The sequence below is a fragment of the Protopterus annectens genome, chromosome 2.part0 (assembly GCF_019279795.1).
Source record: "Protopterus annectens isolate FY-2018-M chromosome 2.part0, PAN1.0, whole genome shotgun sequence".
Taxonomy (NCBI): Eukaryota; Metazoa; Chordata; order Ceratodontiformes; family Protopteridae; genus Protopterus; species Protopterus annectens.
Window position 1 is genome coordinate 1,842,836,306 of NC_056728.1, and position 20,475 is coordinate 1,842,856,780.

General features: G+C 37.6%; 1 protein-coding gene across 1 annotated transcript in view; it reads left to right on the forward strand.

Annotated features, from left to right (window-relative positions):
* LOC122792896 (zinc-binding protein A33-like) overlaps nucleotides 1-17,741 on the forward strand; it is a 486,444-nt gene extending 468,703 nt beyond the window's left edge. Inside the window, exon 6 of the mRNA XM_044060454.1 lies at nucleotides 16,306-17,741. Within this exon, the coding sequence (XP_043916389.1) occupies nucleotides 16,306-16,868 (563 nt within the window). The 3' untranslated portion in view covers nucleotides 16,869-17,741. The remainder of the gene's footprint in view (nucleotides 1-16,305) is intronic.
* Nucleotides 17,742-20,475: the final 2,734 nt, after the last annotated feature.

Consider the following 20,475-nt stretch of genomic DNA (forward strand, 5'->3'; position numbering starts at 1 on the left):
CCTCTGAGCTACATGCTCTAGGGATCTAAACCTTGTCACCACAATAAACAGAACATGCTGGAGGCATAGATTCCTGTCTCCTAGACTTCCCATACTCTGGAACAGACTACATATCTATGTCAAACAGAGCTCATTAGCATTCTTCAAGAAAAATCTTGATTGGATGGATAATAGGAAATTCACCCCAGGGATCACTTCTGTGGTTCTGCTTGACAGGGGCACAGGAAAATAATTTTCTTGGGTGGCGAGGCGAAAGCCAGGGTACATTTTTGGCTAGGCTTGTATAGGCCCTAGGGCCAAGAACCTACTACCTACCTATGAACCTATGAACTGTGAAGGAGGTATGTGAACTGCAGATGTCAAATCCAGAGCTGTTGGACATGCTCCACTTAAAGAAAACCCAATCCCTCCGAGCTACATGCTCTAGGGACCTAAACCTTGTCACCACAATAAACAGAACATGCTGGAGGGATAGATTCCTGTCTCCTAGACTTCCCATACTCTGGAACAGACTACCTATCTATGTCAAACAGAGCTCCTCATTAGCACTCTTCAAGAAAAATCTTGATGATTGGATGGATAATAGGGAATTCACCCCAGGGATCACTTCTGCGGTTCTGCTTGACAGGGGCACAGGAAAATAATTTTCTTGGGTGGCGAAAGCCAGGGTACCTTTTTGGCTAGGCTTGTATAGGCCCTAGGGCCAATAGCCTACTACCTACCTATGAACCTATGAACCTATGAACTGTGAAGGAGGTTTGTGAACTGCAGAGGGTATCGGTCCATCAACTGCTAGGTGGTCTGTAATGCACATGGTATCATCTATAATGTATGGGTGTGTTGGCCTCCCAGGCAGTTATCATGGATTTCAAATATGACACATATGTGACCTGTACCAACATTTTGCAATGAGTAAATTCCCTCAGGGTCATCTTGTTGATGATGCAAGGTATTTCCCTGAACCCAGGCTCATGACACCTACAAGAAATCTATAAAATCAAATAGATCAGGGTACGTCTGTCTCCATAAGTAGAATTATTAGTAAATAGTAACTGTTTGGATTTGTAGTCAGTCTCGGACCTTAGTATTGTAGTTTCATTTGCAATTGTAGGAGAGTTGTAAACTACTGCAGGATCTGAGCCTAATTTAGTCATTTATTACTACATTTTTCCATAAGCAGTGTTATTGGTAAATACCTGCATGGTCTGTCTGTTTCCTTAAATTGTAGGTTGGCTTGCAATAGTGACAGTATTGAAATTTTTGTTATAGGATTTTTATGCCTGTGCTTCTACAGCTGTTTACATTCCAGTTTTGCTGCTAGAGTAATATATTTCTGTTTATCATTTGCCTGCTTAAAATTGCATTTCAGTGCACTCCTGTTTGTTACATTCCCACTGTTTTTCTCCTGTTCTTGTGTCTGCTACATTGTTATAGCCCTCCCAGTCCCCACTGATACATTAAGTACTGTTCTTCTTGCTGTTTCCTACTGTTTGTACACTAATTACAGTTTTGTCCTTGCTCCATTGTAACAGCTTTAACTTTAAGTTTCAGAAATTGTCACCTGCCTAGTGTCTTTGTCCTATAGCGCTGAGAAAAAGGTCTAAAGAAAACTGTAATTTGCTACAGGTTTTGAAGTCACAGAGCTCCACTATTGTCTTTATTTGATTGGAGCCCTTTCTAGCTTGTCTGCTATAATGTGCATAGAACTGTCCACTAAGGGTCCTTTATTCAAGATTCTGAAACGCATGAAAAGCCCTCAACTATGAGAAAAAAGTTACCATTAGACCCTGTCTTTCTCTATAGTGGGTATTTGGGCAAGAGCTTTTATCCCCTATAAGAGACCAGCAAATTTTATACAAGTCTGATGCCTACACCAAGTAGGTCAAATAACCTGCATCAAGTGAAAGTAATTACACTTGAGCTGCATTACACTAGTGCCCAAATAATTAGGCATTTCCCCATGCCTTAGCAGTAAGTCCATACAAAGAGTATCCTAAACAAACTGAACTTCAAACGGTTGTAGTCACTTTTGCCTTCCCCAACCCAAGTCATTTCTGGCAATGCAGTGGCCCAGCACTTCTTCACAACTTATGTAGCCAGCCTGACTGAGATGGGTATCTTGAGACAGTGTAAGAGTTGTCTCATGCTGTCTAATGATCATGTACTACTTAAAAAGCATAACACAGTGTGTCAGAGATATACATATATAATATCCTTGGGGGCAAAAATCTCACATACAGTGAACTCAGACACCAAAATCATCAGCAGTACACACACACCACACCTCACCAAAGCCATCACAATACATATAATCCAACATATGCTGAGATTATAAAGATTAACTTGTCTAAACCTCAAAAGACTTCCAAAATGCAACAAAGACTATTCAGCAAGTTAAGCCTATCACCTCACATAGCACAAGGACTCCCAAAGTCATGTATGCTGAGCCCATAAGACAGGCATCTTCTCATTCTCATTATAGGTAACTCCATTGTAAGACATGCAGATGTACCTTTCACCAGGCTGAGCAAGGAAAGAGTGATGGTTAATTGTTTGCCTGTTGCTTAGAGCCATCAGATCATGCATGTACGCAAGTCCTTGAGCAACAAGTACCAGTATGAGTCTGTTGTAGTTCATGCCGGTGTCAATGACCTGAGGTGTACCTCCCTGGACTATTTGAAGAGAGACAAGATGGAGCTCTCAGACTATGTAGCCCAGGCAGGTATGAATATAGCAATGAACAACATTCTACCTTCTCCAAGGAAGATGCCACAATATGAGCAAAACATAATTGGCTTCAATAACTGGCTAAACTTTTGGTGTCATTCAAAAGGGGTCCACTGTTTGTCTTCTTGGGAGGATATGATCAACAGACCATGCTGCTTCACCAGGAATGGCTTGCATTTGTCCCCTCTAGAAATTCAATTATTGGCAAAGACATTCTTTACTCCCATAGTGCCTTTTTTAGGCAATGCCAGATTGATACATTTTCCAATATAATGAAGCAAGCTAAGGAAAATCTGAATATATTACTGATCAGTGCTAGGAGCTGAAACAAGAAGCTTCATTCCCTATAAGTCCTTCTCATGCTGGAGGACATAGATGTCTGTTTATGGACTGAGACATGACACACCAGCTGTGCAGGTCTATAACGTCTTCTACATGTTAACACCAGCTTCTGCACTGGAGGAGAAAAAGATAAGGGTGTCTAAGTCTTCATCCAGAACAGACTCACATCAAGGCTGGTAAAGCAGCATGATGCACTAGAGCATCTTCATGTCCAAATAACCATCAGAAAGGTACCGTACTATATATTAACTAGGTATAGAACTCTCTCTATGACTCAAGAATGCCACAACACCTGTCCACAGGAACTGGTGATCCAAACTATCCAGTTATATACCAGAAAACATAAAGCACCCCTACAGCACATGCACATTGATTGTTGGGCTTTGTCAATACAAATGCCCTTGAACATTTAGTGAGATTACCCACTAGAGGGAACAACATCTTGGATCTTGTCTTTACTAATAAGGCGTCATGTTGTACCACCCCTTGCAAACCTTTGTCAGTTGATTAGGTCTGACCAAAAAGCCATTTCCTTTGAAATAAATTTGAAACCAGAGACCCCTTCTATGCAAGGTACCTTTAGAAATTTCTCTAAGACTACCTACTCTTAAGTAATAGATTGGCAATCTTCAAATTCCTGCCAGAGCTAGTTAACTGGGCCGCTGCAGTGGTACAGAGAGATAATGTCCTGACTAGGGCCCAGTTTGATTAGAGGCTCAGGTGACTGATGGAGTGGAAAGGAAGGGGAGGCACGGTTCAAACAAGGGAGTTACCCTTGGATGTAATCAATGAGTGTGGGGGGGCAGGAAATGGAGTGGGTAGGTCATAAACAAAAAAATCCCCTCCCCCAGCAGAAGCACAGAACCTTGACATTTTGTTTTTTTCATGTTGGATGATGTGTTTGGACAGGCACATGCCAAAGGGTGCATTGCATTCTACTATAAGCCTAATAAAGGAGGAATAGGGGGGCACAATAGTATCCTCGGTCCTAGAAGACAGAGTTTTGTTAATCAGCTGAGCTAGAAAGAGGGTTTTCTATTGATCATGGATACATGGGTGGCTGAAGGAGAGTTCATTGTTATCAAAAGTCACCATGTCCTTTGTAACTGTATCAGTTTGCAATGGAACATGGGTGCTGTTTTCCAATGGATGCAGAACTACACCTTTCAGATTTTATTTCCAGACCATGGTTCCAGAACCATTTGTTTGAATATGTTAACCCCTCTTATAGTATCTGGTGATCACTCCAAGTTTGCAGTCATCAGCAAATGTGGTCATTCAAAAGGGTCTTGACATCAGGTCTTACATTTGAGATCCTAGAAGTATCTATCAAATTGAACTGGTCCTAATACCAAGCCTGGGGGATCCCACTACTAATGACCCTTTAGAGAAGGGTGTGCCTCCAGTCCTAACTTTTTTTTTCTGATTGTGAGCTATTTTGCTATCCAGTGGTTATGTAAGGGTTTCATTTTAGTTTGATTACCTTGATTGCAAGTTCCTTAGGTAGAATGGTGTCAAAGGTGTTTGCCAGGTGCAGGTATGCTTGTGTGCAGTGATCTGCCTTTATCCAAGCCTCAGTGACTTTTCAAAAACAAGTTCGCTACTTTAAGCAGCCAGCTCTTCCCTTTACAAACTTAACCTGGCTTGGGTCACGGGACTGTAAGCTGACAATACCTTTGTGTATGAGGTCAATACTTATATTTTCCATTGTTTTACAGAAAAGACTAGGTCTATAGTTTCCTAAATTAGTGATGGGGCCACCCATGTGGAGAGGGATGACCACAGCTATTCTCCATGCCTCAGACATAAAACCAGATGTTGGACAGGTTTAGGAGCAGATCAGTGAGACAGGTCTTTACACTTGGAAGCAGCCCAGCACATTATCAAGCTGTACAAAGTTAGTGATTTTCACTTCTGAAGGAAACTTGGAAGGTGTAGACATGATGTCATTAGGGGTAAGGCAAGGGGAGATGGGCGAAAATTTTAGCAAAATTTATATGCTGATATTTTGGTTATATTCTGAGGGGTTTAGGATTGTTTTTGTTATGTTTCAACTCAGTGTAATGTTAGATATTGTTTCTAACATTTCTGACATAGATGAAAAAGAACTTATGATTGTCCACAATAGAGGTGGCAATTTTCAGTTCATACTTATCCTTGATAGAACTGATTTTGTTTTTGAGTTCGTAATTTAATTTCTCAAGTTTAACTTTGGTGTGTAGGGTTTTCATTTTTCCTAATGGTGAGGATTTTTTTATTTTGCTATAGAGCTTTTTTTAAGCTAAGGGTCAACCTCAGAGGGTTGTTCCTAAACTTGGTACTGTAATTGTGTCAAATGAGGACCAATGTTTTGATGTAGGCATTGGGATGAGATTAAAACAGAGGTCCTCTAGGGAGGGGGAAGTTGAACCACTTTATGTCATCATCTAGTTGTAGTAAATTCACCTTAGGGCATGTAAACTGACAATATCTTTGAGTGTGAGGTCTGTACTTAGATTTTCCTATGGTGAAAACCACTGAATGATGGTCAGGTATGACCAGGTATGACTAGAGACAGTGGAAATATAGGCATAGAGCATAATGGTGTTAAATTGTGATGACCAAGTCCAGTACATTCAAGTCTCTGGTACATAATTACACAATTTGGTCTCGTGAGTTTTCATTGGTGAAATCTAGGAAGCATTGTGCATATTTATTTATAGTAGTATTGGTGTCCAAATACTGTATGGATTATTTGAATTCCTGAGAATAATAGTGATTGGTTCAGTGCTGACAGACTCAAGCTTGTTTAGATATGTCTCATTGGTTGTAAGTATCATAGAAGGGATTCTCTAGTTCTCGATAAAATGTCAGGAATCAATTGATAGTTACTAGGATGTAGAGGTTTTCAAAGTCTTTACCTTGCTGTATGTCGAAATATGATGAATTGTGGAGAAATATCGACACACCATCTCTGATAAGAGAGACACCCTCAATGGAGTGTCTGAACAAGTGTCAGGCATTGACTCCTGGTAGAGAAGGTATATTATTACTGCACTGGAACCATGTTTCAAGAATGACCAAAGTGTCAGTATTTTCAAGGTTCAGAAGGGCTTCTAGGGAGGGTGGTTTCTCACTGGTGCCTCTAACATTGAGCAGCACTACATTTATATAGTCCTGATTCATGTTCTCTTCATAAAGACACACACCGGACCCCTTGAAATGACACCATTGACTAAGCCAATTGTTGAAGTCAGTTACCTTCTGTTTATATTGTGGCATCATTCTTGAATTAAGTGGGATTCTGCTCAAGACTAGTTTCATTCCAGCCTTGGATGCAAACTTCAGAGAGAGCTCTACAATGTCTATCCTTATATAATCCAAGGATGTGTGTCTCAAGTTAGTCTCACCTACATGAGCAAAAACCATGTCATATGTGTGTTTGGGATGAAGGGACTTGAGTGCCCTAATACCTTGCTGTATCCTGATATCTGAGAGGCAGCTCATTGTCACGCATTCCTAGCCTCCAAATTAGAAGACATTTGTACCTCTGTCTCCCTCCCCCTGTCTCTCTCTCTGTGTTTTGTGTAGATTCCATTTTTGGCAAAAGGAACTGGTCTTCATTCAGCATGAGGCAATTGGTGTACTGCCTTAATGAGGTAGTCTGCAATCCCATGATCCCAGAATAAGGTATATCATAGATAAGATGGTGTAAATTAAACTAGTTAGAGAGTTTTAACTATTTTAGGCCAAGTACTAAGCAGATGTGTTACCAGTACATTAAAATTTATGGAGATATATCTGGGCTCACCTTGCAGCAGCCTGTGTTGATAGGTCTTGGGATGAGAAGAGTTTTTCTGTGCAATGAAAAAGTGGGAAGAGGGTGCATCTTGTTACAGCAAGGCAATTTTTGACTTAGCTGCAAGGCAAATATTGCAGCTTGATGCCCCTGGACTACTCTATGGCAAGAACTGAGCAGGTGGGAAATTCCTAGAGGAGTCATCGTTTGATGTAGGGATATTATATGAACTATTGCTCTAGTCAGAGTTTAATTAGAACAACTTTTCTGGAATGCAGTGTGTCTCACTTCCGTGTGTTATACAGCTCAGAGCAGCCTAGTCAGGTAGAGTTCAATGGTCCACAAAGCAGAGCAAAACGAGAACAACAGAAAAAAGCCAATAGCCAATCAGAAAACATGGTATTAAGTCTGGTGTGAGTAAGAACTTAGAACATCATCAGTATTACCTTCTGTCACACAATAAACTATTATAGATATATTCTAAATAACCCTGAAACTATTGGAATTGTAAGCAGTATCCAGAAGTTGCAAAATCAGCAGTACTATTTCTCCAAAGTTAAACAACAAAGAAATATGTACTTCCCCGATCTTATATGGACTAGCAGTGAGGCAGAATACAGTGTTTCATATGCTAATCAATAAGGAAATATTCATATTCATGTATTATACATTACATATGTATTTTATTTCTTTTTTACAATTATTCACTGCAACATTACATAAATTGCTCAATGCCTGCCTTTCCTTACACCTCATTCCTTCTCCTCAACAATATTCTGCATGCATTGATCTTGCAGGGACTGGTATTGAGTCTGGTCTGGTATGTTAGGTCACAGTCTGTTTCCTGCAGTAGATCAGTTACACAGCTCAAAGCAGCACAGCCAAACAGCGTGCAAAGGCACACAAAGCAAAATAATACAGGAACAACAGAAAAGAGGCTAATAGCCGGAGAACAGCATATTACTAAGGCTGGTGGGAGTAAACACCTTGAACCCCAGTAATATTATCTTTTCCTGCAAGATAAATTACTGTGTGTACGAAACAATTTAGAAGCACTTGGCACAATGAGCAGCATCCACAGTTAGAAAAACAAACAGTATTATATATCTGATGCTAAACATAAAAGAAATATTCATTTCCCTTATCTTGTAGGGATTGGTACTGAGTCAAAACTGTTACGTTAGGTCACAGTCAATGTTCTTCACTGGGAAATAACTGTTTTCCTGTGAAACTTTTAAGGATATTTATGTATGCATTAATACAAAGTAACAGCAGCAGGTATTCTTGTCACCTGTATAGTACTGGGCTGTTATATTTAAAAATCTGTGACTTTGATCTTTATAGTTTTTTTTGCTTTTACTTTCACTTTTATGTTTTCTACTGGATTCCCTTCTTCTGCCACCATCTTGCTACGTGTAGATAATTTCTAGCTAAGAATTGCTCAACTTCCCACCTTCTGGTAATTAGGTAAATTATTACTAACAATTTTTGACACTGGGAAAAGCAGATGGAATTGCACTGTCTTTGTCTCTCACATATGTAATCATGCTGCCTTCTGCTAGGAATTATCAGAGGCCTCACACTAACTAAATGGAAGAATTTTTGCTCATGATATTTTAAAATGCACTGACTACTAGCATGCTGACTTCAACTTCAACAAGATTTTAGATTAAAAACTGTAACCTTGAGGAATGGTATATTTCACTTCTGTATTGTAAGTAAAGTACAACTTGTGAATCCAGAATATAGTGATTTTGTAAAATATATTGTTATATGTGCACTTTCGTCAATAACCATTGTATAACTGCTCTGTGCAATCAGTGTGTCATGGCCCTGTGACTGAAATCAAGGCAGAACAAGACCCTTGTACCTGCCCACCCACCTAGTGGATAAAGTTAAATAAGTAAATAAAATAAATGCTTTTAAAGAGTTATATCTATTAAACCTTGGACCCACTTTATAGCAGCAAGTTAGCAACCTGTGCTGCCATATCTTGAGAAGAGGTGTTTCTCTTCAATGAGAAGTGGAAAGGGGTACAGTGTGGTGGCATTTTTTTCAGTTTGGAAGTGGTGACTGGAGGCTGGGCTTGTGTCTAGTGCTCATATTTATTATTTATTTACTGACATTTGTTAACAGGGTTATCTAAGAACAATGAATTATTCAGCATCGCTAAATAGCAACAAAAAGTGAAAAAGACAAAATGGCATTATCAGAAAACTCATGACATATCTGTCACTGAAGAAAGTGCTGCAAACAACAGCCATGAGCCTTTCCAAAGTGGTGATTGTTGATCTCAACAATGATATATTGTGAAGGAGATTAATGAACCGGAGGTTGAATCTTTAGAAAAGGGAACAGGCAAATTGCATAGAAATAAATTTAATTTGTGGTTATAATACATGCAGAATAATGTTCAGGAGGTGGATGAGTGAGGTTTAAGGAAAGGCAGGAATTGAGTAATTTCTGTAAAGTTGGAGTGAATAATTGCTAGAAAGAAAGAAAGAATGAAAAAGAAAGAAAGAAAGAAAGAAAGAAAGAAAAAAGAAAGAAAGAAAAAAAAAACATGCATGTAATGTAAAATACATGAATATGACAAATGTTCATATGGTTTCTTCTCTTTTTTAATTTCTCCAAGTCTTTTGGGTTTCTAATACCATGATGGGAATGGACCCCATTCCTAAGTCAAAGTACAATTAAAATTCATGAAATTAGTATTGTTTCAATCTTTGGTGTCAGACAGATGTGCTCTTCACAGCACCCGGAATGTGCCTAGTAATGACTCCTGCAATTTGTATGGAGTTACATGTATTGGTAACATATCTAAATATGATTGTAGATTCTTTTTTTATAAGACCCATTGCTCTTACTACTATTGGAACTGTCTATGTATCTTTCTTCCACATTGCTCTCATTTCTGTCTAATCAGTTTAATCTGTCATATTTGATCCATGTGTTTTTATTACTTTGAATATATTGTATGCTTGTATGCTTTAGCAGTTTATCTCATATGTCTGTTATCTTGTCTTCTATCACACTGTAAGCATTATATTGTTATTATGTTTTAGCTCTGTGGAGCTTTTCTCCCCGGGCCTCCACTGAAAATGGGCACTCTTTGGCCCAGTGGACCTTCCCGGTCAACAAATGCAATAAATAAAATAATAAATAAATAAATAAATAAATAGATAGATAGATAGATAAATAAATACATTTCTGCCTGCAAATCCTGATATTTTATGACTTTGTGTCTCTCTCTGTACGCAAGACACTATAGTCACTGGGTGTAGTAATTTCAATGATCAATGCTACTTTTGTCTTCTTTTCATGAACCACTGTATCTGGTTTTCTCGCATCTGTCTTTTGAACTGTTGGTAATGAGTAATCCCATATGATATAGCCTTCATCATTTTCTATGATGCTTTGTGGCTCATGTTTCCAGTGTTTTTCAGCTACTTTAATACCATAATGTTTGCACAATCCCCAGTGCAACAGTTTTGCCACATTATTATGCCTTTCAGTATACAGTCCTTCTGTCATTGGTATGCCACAACCAGCAACAAAGTGCGAAACTGTTTCCAGTTCTGTTTTACAAAACCTACATTTGTCTGTTTCACCCACATGTTCAATGGACTTTGTAAACCAACGTGTACATTGCCCACTATCTTGGGACATCAATATTAACCTTTCATCTCTTGGTTTGAATTCACCTCTCCTTAACCATTCCTGGGTTTGTTCCTGATCAGCATGAGGTTCTTCCAGGAGTTTTCTATACTTGCAACTATATCTATACATTTTCCGCATTTCTTGCCCTCTCATCTGATCCTTCACCTTATATTTTTCCTTTTTTTTTTTTTTGGCACATTCAGTTGCTTCCTGATTTTTTCCCACTTGACGCTGATATGCTTCTGTTAGACTAAGAAGGGAAGTTATCTTAGATTTACTCTTCTCATATTTCAAAACTTTCATTATGTTTGGGTCTTGTGAGGTCAGCACATATGTATGCAGTCCCATGATTGCAGATCTGTACATGTAATCAATTTCAAGGAGGCCCATACCTCCTTCGGAATGGGGAATATATAATCTTGGTATGCACTGATTTTTGTAAATCATTTGATGAGCATGAAGCATCCTTCTTGTTTTCATGTCTGATCTGTACATCACCTTTTGGGATCAATCAATCACTCCAAAACTGTAAGTTAGGACAGGAAGAACAAATTGGTTTACAGCTTGAATTTTGTTCCTAGTGGTCAACGCTGTTTTCAGGATTAATTTAAGTCTTCTAAAATATTCCTTACTAAGTTTTATTCACATTTGCTCATGTTTTGTTGTTGATCCTTCATCATTTCTCAAATATTTATGCACTCCCTCATGCTCAAGTTCTTTTATATCATGTTCTTGTCCCAAACTTATGTTTTCTTGGTGCTGCAGCTTTCCTGATTTAAAGGTTGCTTTTGCACATTTATCGAGACCAAATGACATTCTTATATCATCTAGAATTTTTTGACTACTTGCAGTTGTGCTTTCAGTTCCTCATCTGATGAGCTATACAGTTTTAAATCATCGACAAAGAAAATATGAGAAGTCTTTACACTTTTTTGCTTTCTGGGAGCCAAATTATGAACATGGCCTAATCTGTTAAGCAGACAGCTTAATGAGTTAAGGGCAAGACAAAAAAGCAGAGGTGACAGAGAGTCCCCCTGGAATATCCCCTTTGGAATTTTATCCCGGGAATTTGTCCTTTATCATGGTTTAACTGCAAAGTGGTTTGCCACTGTTTCATGGTCACTGTGATGTAATTTATCAGTGTAGGGTGTATCTTATACATTTTAAGCACTTTTATCTTGAGACTGCGGTGGTGGTGTTGCGGTAGCGTCGCCTTACAGTAAGACGTTGTCCGGTTTGATTCTCAGCTAGAGCATCTTCTGTGTGGAGACATGCATGAATGGGCGTACCTTCATTGAAGGTTGTGCGTCAGGGCCGGCAACTCAGCACGTAAAAATATACTGCCAGTCATTAGTGGACTGGAGTACCGCTGTGGCGATTCCTAACCGGGAAAAGCCGAATGAATCCTTGAATGTGGGATATTATCAAATGCTTTTTTGTAGTCAATCAAGTCCAGTCTTTTAATGTATGGGTGCCTATGTCTTAAGTGATAATTTAATAAAGGTGTTTAAGTTACTCTACCTGAAGGCATACAGGAGTCAGTAATGTTCTATTAGTGGATTAGACCATCTATGTTAATTAATAAACAAAAGTATGTGGCAAGCAATCATTAGAAGATGGAAAACACTCATTTAAAAGAACGAAATATGATCTCTACTGTCCTGAAGAGGTTCATCTTTCCAGGCATGTTGACTACTACAGAAATGGTTAAAAGATGCAAAAAATGAAGTGTATAGAATAAAATAATAAATACATAATTAACATTTGCAGAATGGACAATGGGTCGATGTACTTCAGTGTTTTCACATGTAAAGGCTGTGTCGTTCAACAAAATTATTCCATTTCTTTTATCGGTTACAATTAGTTCAGTATGCAAAACACACACACACACACACACACACACACACACACACACACACACACACACACACACAAGCATGTAAATGTATGGTTTATTATTGTAACATCAAACATGACAAACTCAAATCATGCATTGCTGAGATGGCCGCAGAGAAAACAGATGCAATGTAAGCAGGAAGTCATGAAAAACATTATATATTGAACCTCCCTGCCACTATAGATACAGAAAAGAGCACTAACTTGGGTCCTGCAAGGGGAGGGGGTGGGTTTATCCAAGTGTTTGACATTGCGAGTCCCAGTACTTTCACATGTCTGATGTGATTATCTTGGCAATGTGTGAGTTGACACTGCAGTGCTTGAGCTTATGAACATATATATATATATATATATATATATATATATATATATATATATATATATATATATATATATACACACACACACACACACACACACACACACACACACACACACACACACACACACACACACACGCACTATATATATATATATATATATATATATATATATATATATATATATGGGTTCTGTTCAGAAGCTTGAAATACTGAAATCTGGAATTTCAGTATTTCGAGCCCAAGAAGCCGAATCCACATAATAGCGAAAGTTTAGAATACCGGAGGTTTTGAATTTCACACTTCTAAAGTTCCGCTATGGTTATGCATTCAGGTAAGCATGTGTGTGTGTGTTAAGGGGTTTGGGTAGGGGCTGTGGTGTCTGTCAGTGTGTTTTGTTGCTGTGATGTGTGTGTGTGAAGAGAAAGTAGCTAGTGTGGTGGTGTTTTGTGTGTGTTTGTATGCAGTGCGACCTTGGAGTGAGAATATTTAAGTGGGGAGTGTGGGGCCGCAGTCCCCCACATGGTGGGTGCAGGGGGGCTTGTAGTAGAGTGATTGTGTGTGTTTGTGTGGCGGAGGGTGTGTGTGTGTGTGTGTGTGTGTGTGTGTGTGTGTGTGTGTGTGTGTATGTGTGCGTAGTAAAACTGCAAAATTCAAAACTTCCGGTATTCAAGGTTTTGAATTTCGCAGTTTTTAGTTTTCGTTGTTTTGTGGATTCCACTTCTTGGGCTCGAGATACTGAAATTCAAGATTTCAGTATTTCGAGCTTCTGAAGTGAATCTATATATATATATATATATATATATATATATATATATATATATATATATATATATGTATATATATATATATATATATCGGTCTATTTCAGATGATCGAGTTTTCAGAAGCTCAAAATTCATATAGTCAAGAACATATAATTGAGTTTTTGAAAACTCAAACATCAAAAAAAAAAAAAAGAAAACACAAAACCCCTCGACAAAAATCTACCATTTTTTACATTTTTACAGGGGGGTAAGCCCTCCTGCACCCCCAGACCTCATGCAGATTATACATACCAACTCCAAGACTGATCCTCACTGTATCGTAATCTAGAATTCAAAAGCTGTGAGTTTTCAGAAACTCGATCATATCGTCTCGACCGTATGAATTTTAAGTTTCTGAAAACTTGAACAACTGATAGGGACCCATATATAGATAGATAGATATTTCTATCTATCTATCTATCTATCTATCTATCTATCTATCTATCTATCTATCTATCTATCTATCTATCTTTCTCTGTATATATCTATATAAAACCATTCACACACACACACACACACACACACACACACACACACACACACACACACACACACACACACACACACACACATATATATATATATATATATATATATATATATATATATATATATATATGCGGTCTATATTAGAACACCGAACATTCAAAATTTCAAGTGTTCTAATGTCAAACCCTATGAATCGAAAATTTAAAACATTGAACATTCAAAGCAGTGAATTTTTTCCTACGGTAAAAATTTGCTGTTCCAAAACGCATGCACACAAAACTAGCACACCAAACAAACAGCAATCCACACACATACACTTAAACTCTTCCACCTAACCCTACACTAAACTATACATACACCACTAGCTATCCACTTACTTTAACCCAAACCCTAACTCTAAGGTCCATCACTATCGCACCGTCACCTCACCCGCGCCCTAACCCTAACTCACCTATCCCGCCCTAACCCTCATATCCACACAATTGCACACTTACCTGACCCACGCTCTAACCCTAACTCACCTAACCCGCCCTAACCCTCATGTCCACACAATCGCACACTTACCTGAACCCAACCTGTAACTTTCCACCACAGCGCTGAAAATACCGAAGCAACAGAAACGTACAACCAAATTCTTTCCCTAGGAAAAAATTTGGTTTTCTGTTTCTTTGATATTTTCAGCGTTCACTGAAAAAGGGTCGATATTAGAGCACTCTAAATTTTGAACGTTCGGTGTTCTAATATAGACCCATATATATATATATATATATATATATATATATATATATATATATATATATATATATATATATATATATATATATATATATATATCAAATGATGTAATGAATATATTGTAAGTAATTGAAGAAGTGGTAAATCGAATCATGATTCATGGAAAATTTATATTAAACTTATCTTCCCTCAAAATGCTACTTCTACAAAAAATTAGTCAGTTGAAAAAGGAAATCAGTCTCCTTTTCCATCTGACTAAACTAACTAACTAACAAAACCACTAACCTGCAGACATAATTTGTCTGTATAGTGGTACTAATAAGGAAATGGTGTATAGTACTCTAATTTGAAGGGTTGGCAGGGTTAAGGGCAGGGGGAGGGTTAGGGTTAGCAACATAAGTAAACTGGTATAGGGATACTCCACCACCTCCACCTTATGCATGTGAGCTAACCTTAACCCTAACCCTACCCCTGCCCATAGCCATATACATTAAAGAACTAATCACCATTTCTCTAACAGTACCACTAAACAAAACAAATGGGCGCACACACACTCACACACACACACACACACACACACACACACACACACACACACACACACACACACACACACACACACACACATACATCTACCCCCTTCCCTAGCCTTTACTCTAATCCTAACACGCAAACTCTCTCTCTCTCTCTCACACACACACACACACACACACACACACACACACACACACACACACACACACACACACACACACACACACACACACACACACACACACACACATCTAATAGCAACTCATGCACATTTATAAAATATTTATCATGTTTTCTAGACTTTATTCTAACAGTAACCACAAATTACTCACTGCAGCACCCACCCCTGCACATGCACACAAACACTTAGCATTACAGTAGCACTTTCATTACAAGTAAAAGTTTTGGCATTAGTACCCAGTCCAACTTACTGTACATTCAATATTCCACACTTCAGCAAATGCTGCATTCAGTTGTCTCACTACTTGTCCCATTTGCATTTTATACAGAAGAAACCCACTTCTTATTGCATGTGTGCACAAGTGACAATCTTTTTTCATTGTACCTTGCAGAGTGTTCAGTTCATTATTGCATACTGATATATACCTATAATCACTGTACTTTGTACAAAAGAAACCCACTTCTTATTGTTTGTGTGTAGCATGACCATTCATTTTTTCATTGTAACTTGCAAAGTATTCAGTGTGTGTGTGTGTGTGTGTGTGTGTGTGTGTGTGTGTGTGTGTGTGTGTGTGTGTGTGTGTGTGTGTGTGTGTGTGTGTGTGTGTGTGCCCTGCAACAGGTCTTATTTTTTAAGAATAGTTGCATCTGTAGGTTTTTTAAAACCATCTAACATCTATCGTGTAATGATCTTCTGCTGCTTTTATCTTTTTATTTTTTTATTTTCTTCATGTAAGCTTTGCAACATAAGAAAAGTATACAAATAACAAAATGTTGTAGCATGTTTTGATTGACAAAAATATTAAATAATACGTAACTGTTTTCTTTTATTTTTCAGTTCCAGTTGTTCTGAATCCCAATACAGCAAAGCCCGGTATGATTATCTCTGATGACTTAAGCAGTGTGTATCACAGTTCTACAGAGAAAGAAGCTTTACCAGACAATCCAGCCCGGTTTAGTTCATGCCCCTGCATCCTGGGTACCGAGGGTTTCACTTCAGGAAAGCACTGCTGGGAAATAGATGTAGGAAACAAGTTAAAATGGGATATAGGTGTGGCTGCTGAATCAATAAACAGGAAGAAGACTATAAGGCTGGTTCCAGAGAATGGCTTCTGGGCAATCTCACTTAGAAACTGGGATGAATACAGTGCATGCACGTCAACATGGACAGCTCTGACTCTAATCAGTAAACCTCGAAAGATTAAAGTCTCTTTGGACTATGATAAGGGAGAGTTATCATTTTATTATATGGATAATATGACCCACATATATACTTTTAAGGAAAGGTTTACAGAAAAGCTGTTTCCTTACTTTTCACCATGTTTAGCTGATGGAGACAGAAACATGGAGCCTCTCAGACTGTGTCCTATGGAAATAAATATTGTAGAAGGAAATACATAGACAGTTTTTGAATATTTTACATGATTTAGAAGCTGCTGTATATATTTTTTAATCATTAAGTGAAATTACTGAAAGTGAGAAGATGCCCAGGTGATTTTATGTTTGGTGTACTGAGTTCTTGTATCTCTGCAGTCATATTGCTGCAGTCTGACCCAATTCACACTGTCATTCCTTAAGCATTGTTTTCTGTCACTTCATTTCACTTGCAATATTTTTATCCAGTATTTAGCTTGCTTGTTGAGTTTTTTTCTTGTCTGCTGTTCACTTCCATCTGTTGTCCTGTTCCCTTCTCATTATTAACTTCATAGAAAGATACCCAGGTGCATTGAGTTCTATATAAAATTCATTAAAAGCCTGTAATTGTTTACAATCCTCTATTTGTCCTGTGTCTTCTAGTGCTCACTGTGTTTGACTGTGTTCCTAGAGTTTTGGAGGCCGTTTCCTTCCTTTCTGTCACTGTTTAGATGTGTTAGTCAACCACCTCCAGTTGTCACACTTTCTCACACACTGTCGCAGTTTCCATCTCCTTTTCTGTCTCTCCACTGGTTTCATTATCCTGCTACTTGAAACAAATTCACTACCAACTTCAAAGGCATTTCAGATTATGCCTTTACACTTTAACAAAGTATTTTATATTCATAATCAGTGCAATTACTGCATCTGAAGTTTCCTAAAAGAGCAAACTAATATAAAACTAAACTTTGTAACTCATCAGACTTCATGTCAATGTAACTGGCTTATGTTTTGAATTACTCTGGAGTTGGCCATATAAGTTTTGTTTCTTTTACCTTCTGTATTTGTTTATATCATTTATTGTGCACATTATCTTTTGGGTGGCCATGGTGGTGCAGCGGTTAGTGTTGCCGCCTCACAGCAAGAGGTTCTCTGGTTTGATTCTCGGCTGGGGTGCCTTCTGTGCGGAGTTTGCATGTCCTCCCTGTGGTTGCATGGGTTTCCTCTGAGTGCTCCGGTTTCCTCCCACATCCCAAAGACATGCAATAGGTGGATTGGACACTCTAAATTGTCCCTAGGTGTGAGTGTGTGCATGTGTGTGCCTTCTGTGGAAGGTTGGGCGCCGGGCTGGCAACTCAACACTGTAAAACTCCACTGCCAATCATGAGCGGACAGAAGATCCGCTGTGGTGACCCCTAACCGGGAAAAGCTGAAAGAAGAAGAAGACTGTGCACATTATCTGATAGGCACATGGGTAACAAGTGTCTGAATCAGTTTGTTTATTTGAATAAGAAATAAATAATTACATGGATAAATTAGAACTTTCAGCTTAATATCTTGACTTGATTAGTATTTAAGCAGTTTTGCTTTCTCGCTGCCATATGTTCTTCCAGTTGCATTTAAGTTTACAATATAGTCAGTGTGGAGCACTCTTTCTAATGAAATGACATCACTTTGTTTTATACTCCATTTCCACATTATAATCTTTCACAGTGCATGTTGTGGACTGATGTTGTGGAATAGGCATGTATAAACATATACAATGTATAGTTAAAAGAAAGGTTTATAGAAAGCTGTTTCACTAGAAATCCACAGCTCTCCCACACACAACCTCTTCATGAAAACTGTTTGATAACATATTGCTACTAATACATGAAGAAGAGATTCTTTAATTAGTAGAACTGATCCCTGTCATTTACTGTTTTTCTGATTCCTGTCATTTACTGTTGTTCTTGTAACAACATATTGTTCTATTAGCATCAGGACTACCATTCACCTTAGTTAAATCAGGTGCCTGCTGTAGCATCTGTTCACAGTGGGCTTATGTCAATCTTTTAATCCTTCAAGGTTTCCTTCACTGATCATTATCCTTTGAGAAAATATGCCAGGAGAAATAGCTGATATGTTAGTTTTTGCATTGTAGGGATTTGCACTTTCCTGATGTTACAGGAGTTTTTTTTTCCACCCATAGCATTAAATAATAAATTTATGGGCCTCCACACTTCAGATGAAGAAACTCTACCTTTCATACTTTGTAAATATTGAGGTGGTCTGCTGCTTGTACAAAAATTTAACTTGTAGAATTCTACTGAGAAAAAATATAACATAACTTTCCATCTCCTCTGGTTTCTATTTTGTGGATTTTTACTTTTTAAATAACTAAAAATAATGCATTTATTTGAATCTTGCACAAAGGAGATCATTTTAATTTTACTTGGTAGTCAACTTTAACTCACTACAGCCTAATTACACCTTCAGGTGTTTCTGCAGTTACATCCTACTGATGCCTATAAGCATTGCCTATTCATATTTGTATTAATTCATTCTAAAACTATGCTACATGAAAACTGCATCTTAAAGTTTACACAATGGCAAACACAGCTATATTCATATATGGCCTCTGTGTAGTGCAGGTAAAGATATATTGATTATTAAGAATCAAAAAGATGTCAGTGAATAAAAACTTGAACCAAAGAAATCACTGAGAGCAACCAAATGGAGAACGAGCCGAAGTACAGTTTATTCAACCAAAATACAAAATTCCAAAGGATGTGCTGTGATAAACACTGTGTACTCAAAATCGACATTTTCGTAAAAACTTCATCAGATACACACACCAGAATGTCCTAACAGTTTAAATAATAAAATAATTATGATGTAACCAAATACCATTGGACAACCAATTCATTAATTAATTGACTCCTGTGAAAAAAACGGGCTGAAAGTAAATTCTTAAAAACCTAAAAAATATATGCATTACAAAACTGTGAATGTTCATTGTACTGCATGTATTTTGTTTTATTTAGATTAGATAATTAAGTTATACAAGTGAAAAGTTTTATACAATTGTTTTTAAATGAATGTTTTTATATGAATGTTTTTATATGAATGTTTTATACAATTCATTTTAGCAGTACAATGAACATTCACAGTTTTGCAATACATATATTTTTTAGGTTTTTAAGAATTTACCTTCAGCCCGTTTTTTTTCACAGGAGTCAATTAGTTAATTAATTGGTTGTCCATTGGTATTTGGTTACATCATAATTATTTTATTATTTAAACTGTTAGGGCATTCTTGTGTGTGTATCTGATGAAGTTTTTACAAAAACGCCAATTTTGAGTACACAGCATTTATCACAGCATGTCCTTTGGAATTTTTTATTTTGGTTGAATAAACTGTACTTCGGCTGGTTCTACATTTGGTTGCTCTCAGTGATTTCTTTGGTTCATATATTGATTATTAGTTATATTTATCTGTCTTGTAATGATTTTCATATTCCTCTAAATATCTCGGAAGTCAAGTGATACAGGCAAGGCTGCTTAGCCTCATATGAAAGCTCAAACTTGTATGAAAAAATGCTGTTGGCAGTGTGTGTTGAGTGGTTATTGAGATATCATAAACTAGAACTGGATGATTGCAACCACTGTAAGGCTTACTTTGTGCTAAATAGTTGCCATCTGCAGTTTTACAATAACACTTATGGTTCTAGAGATATGGATATTTGTTTGAACTGTGAGGTGATAACTTCATTTTTAAAGATTCAGGCCACACCCACTGGAAGTTAGAGTACAAATTCAAAAGAGTTCCACTGAAATCATGTTTCATATTTGTAGATTGAACATCATATCCTTCAAGGGTATTGTTAATTGA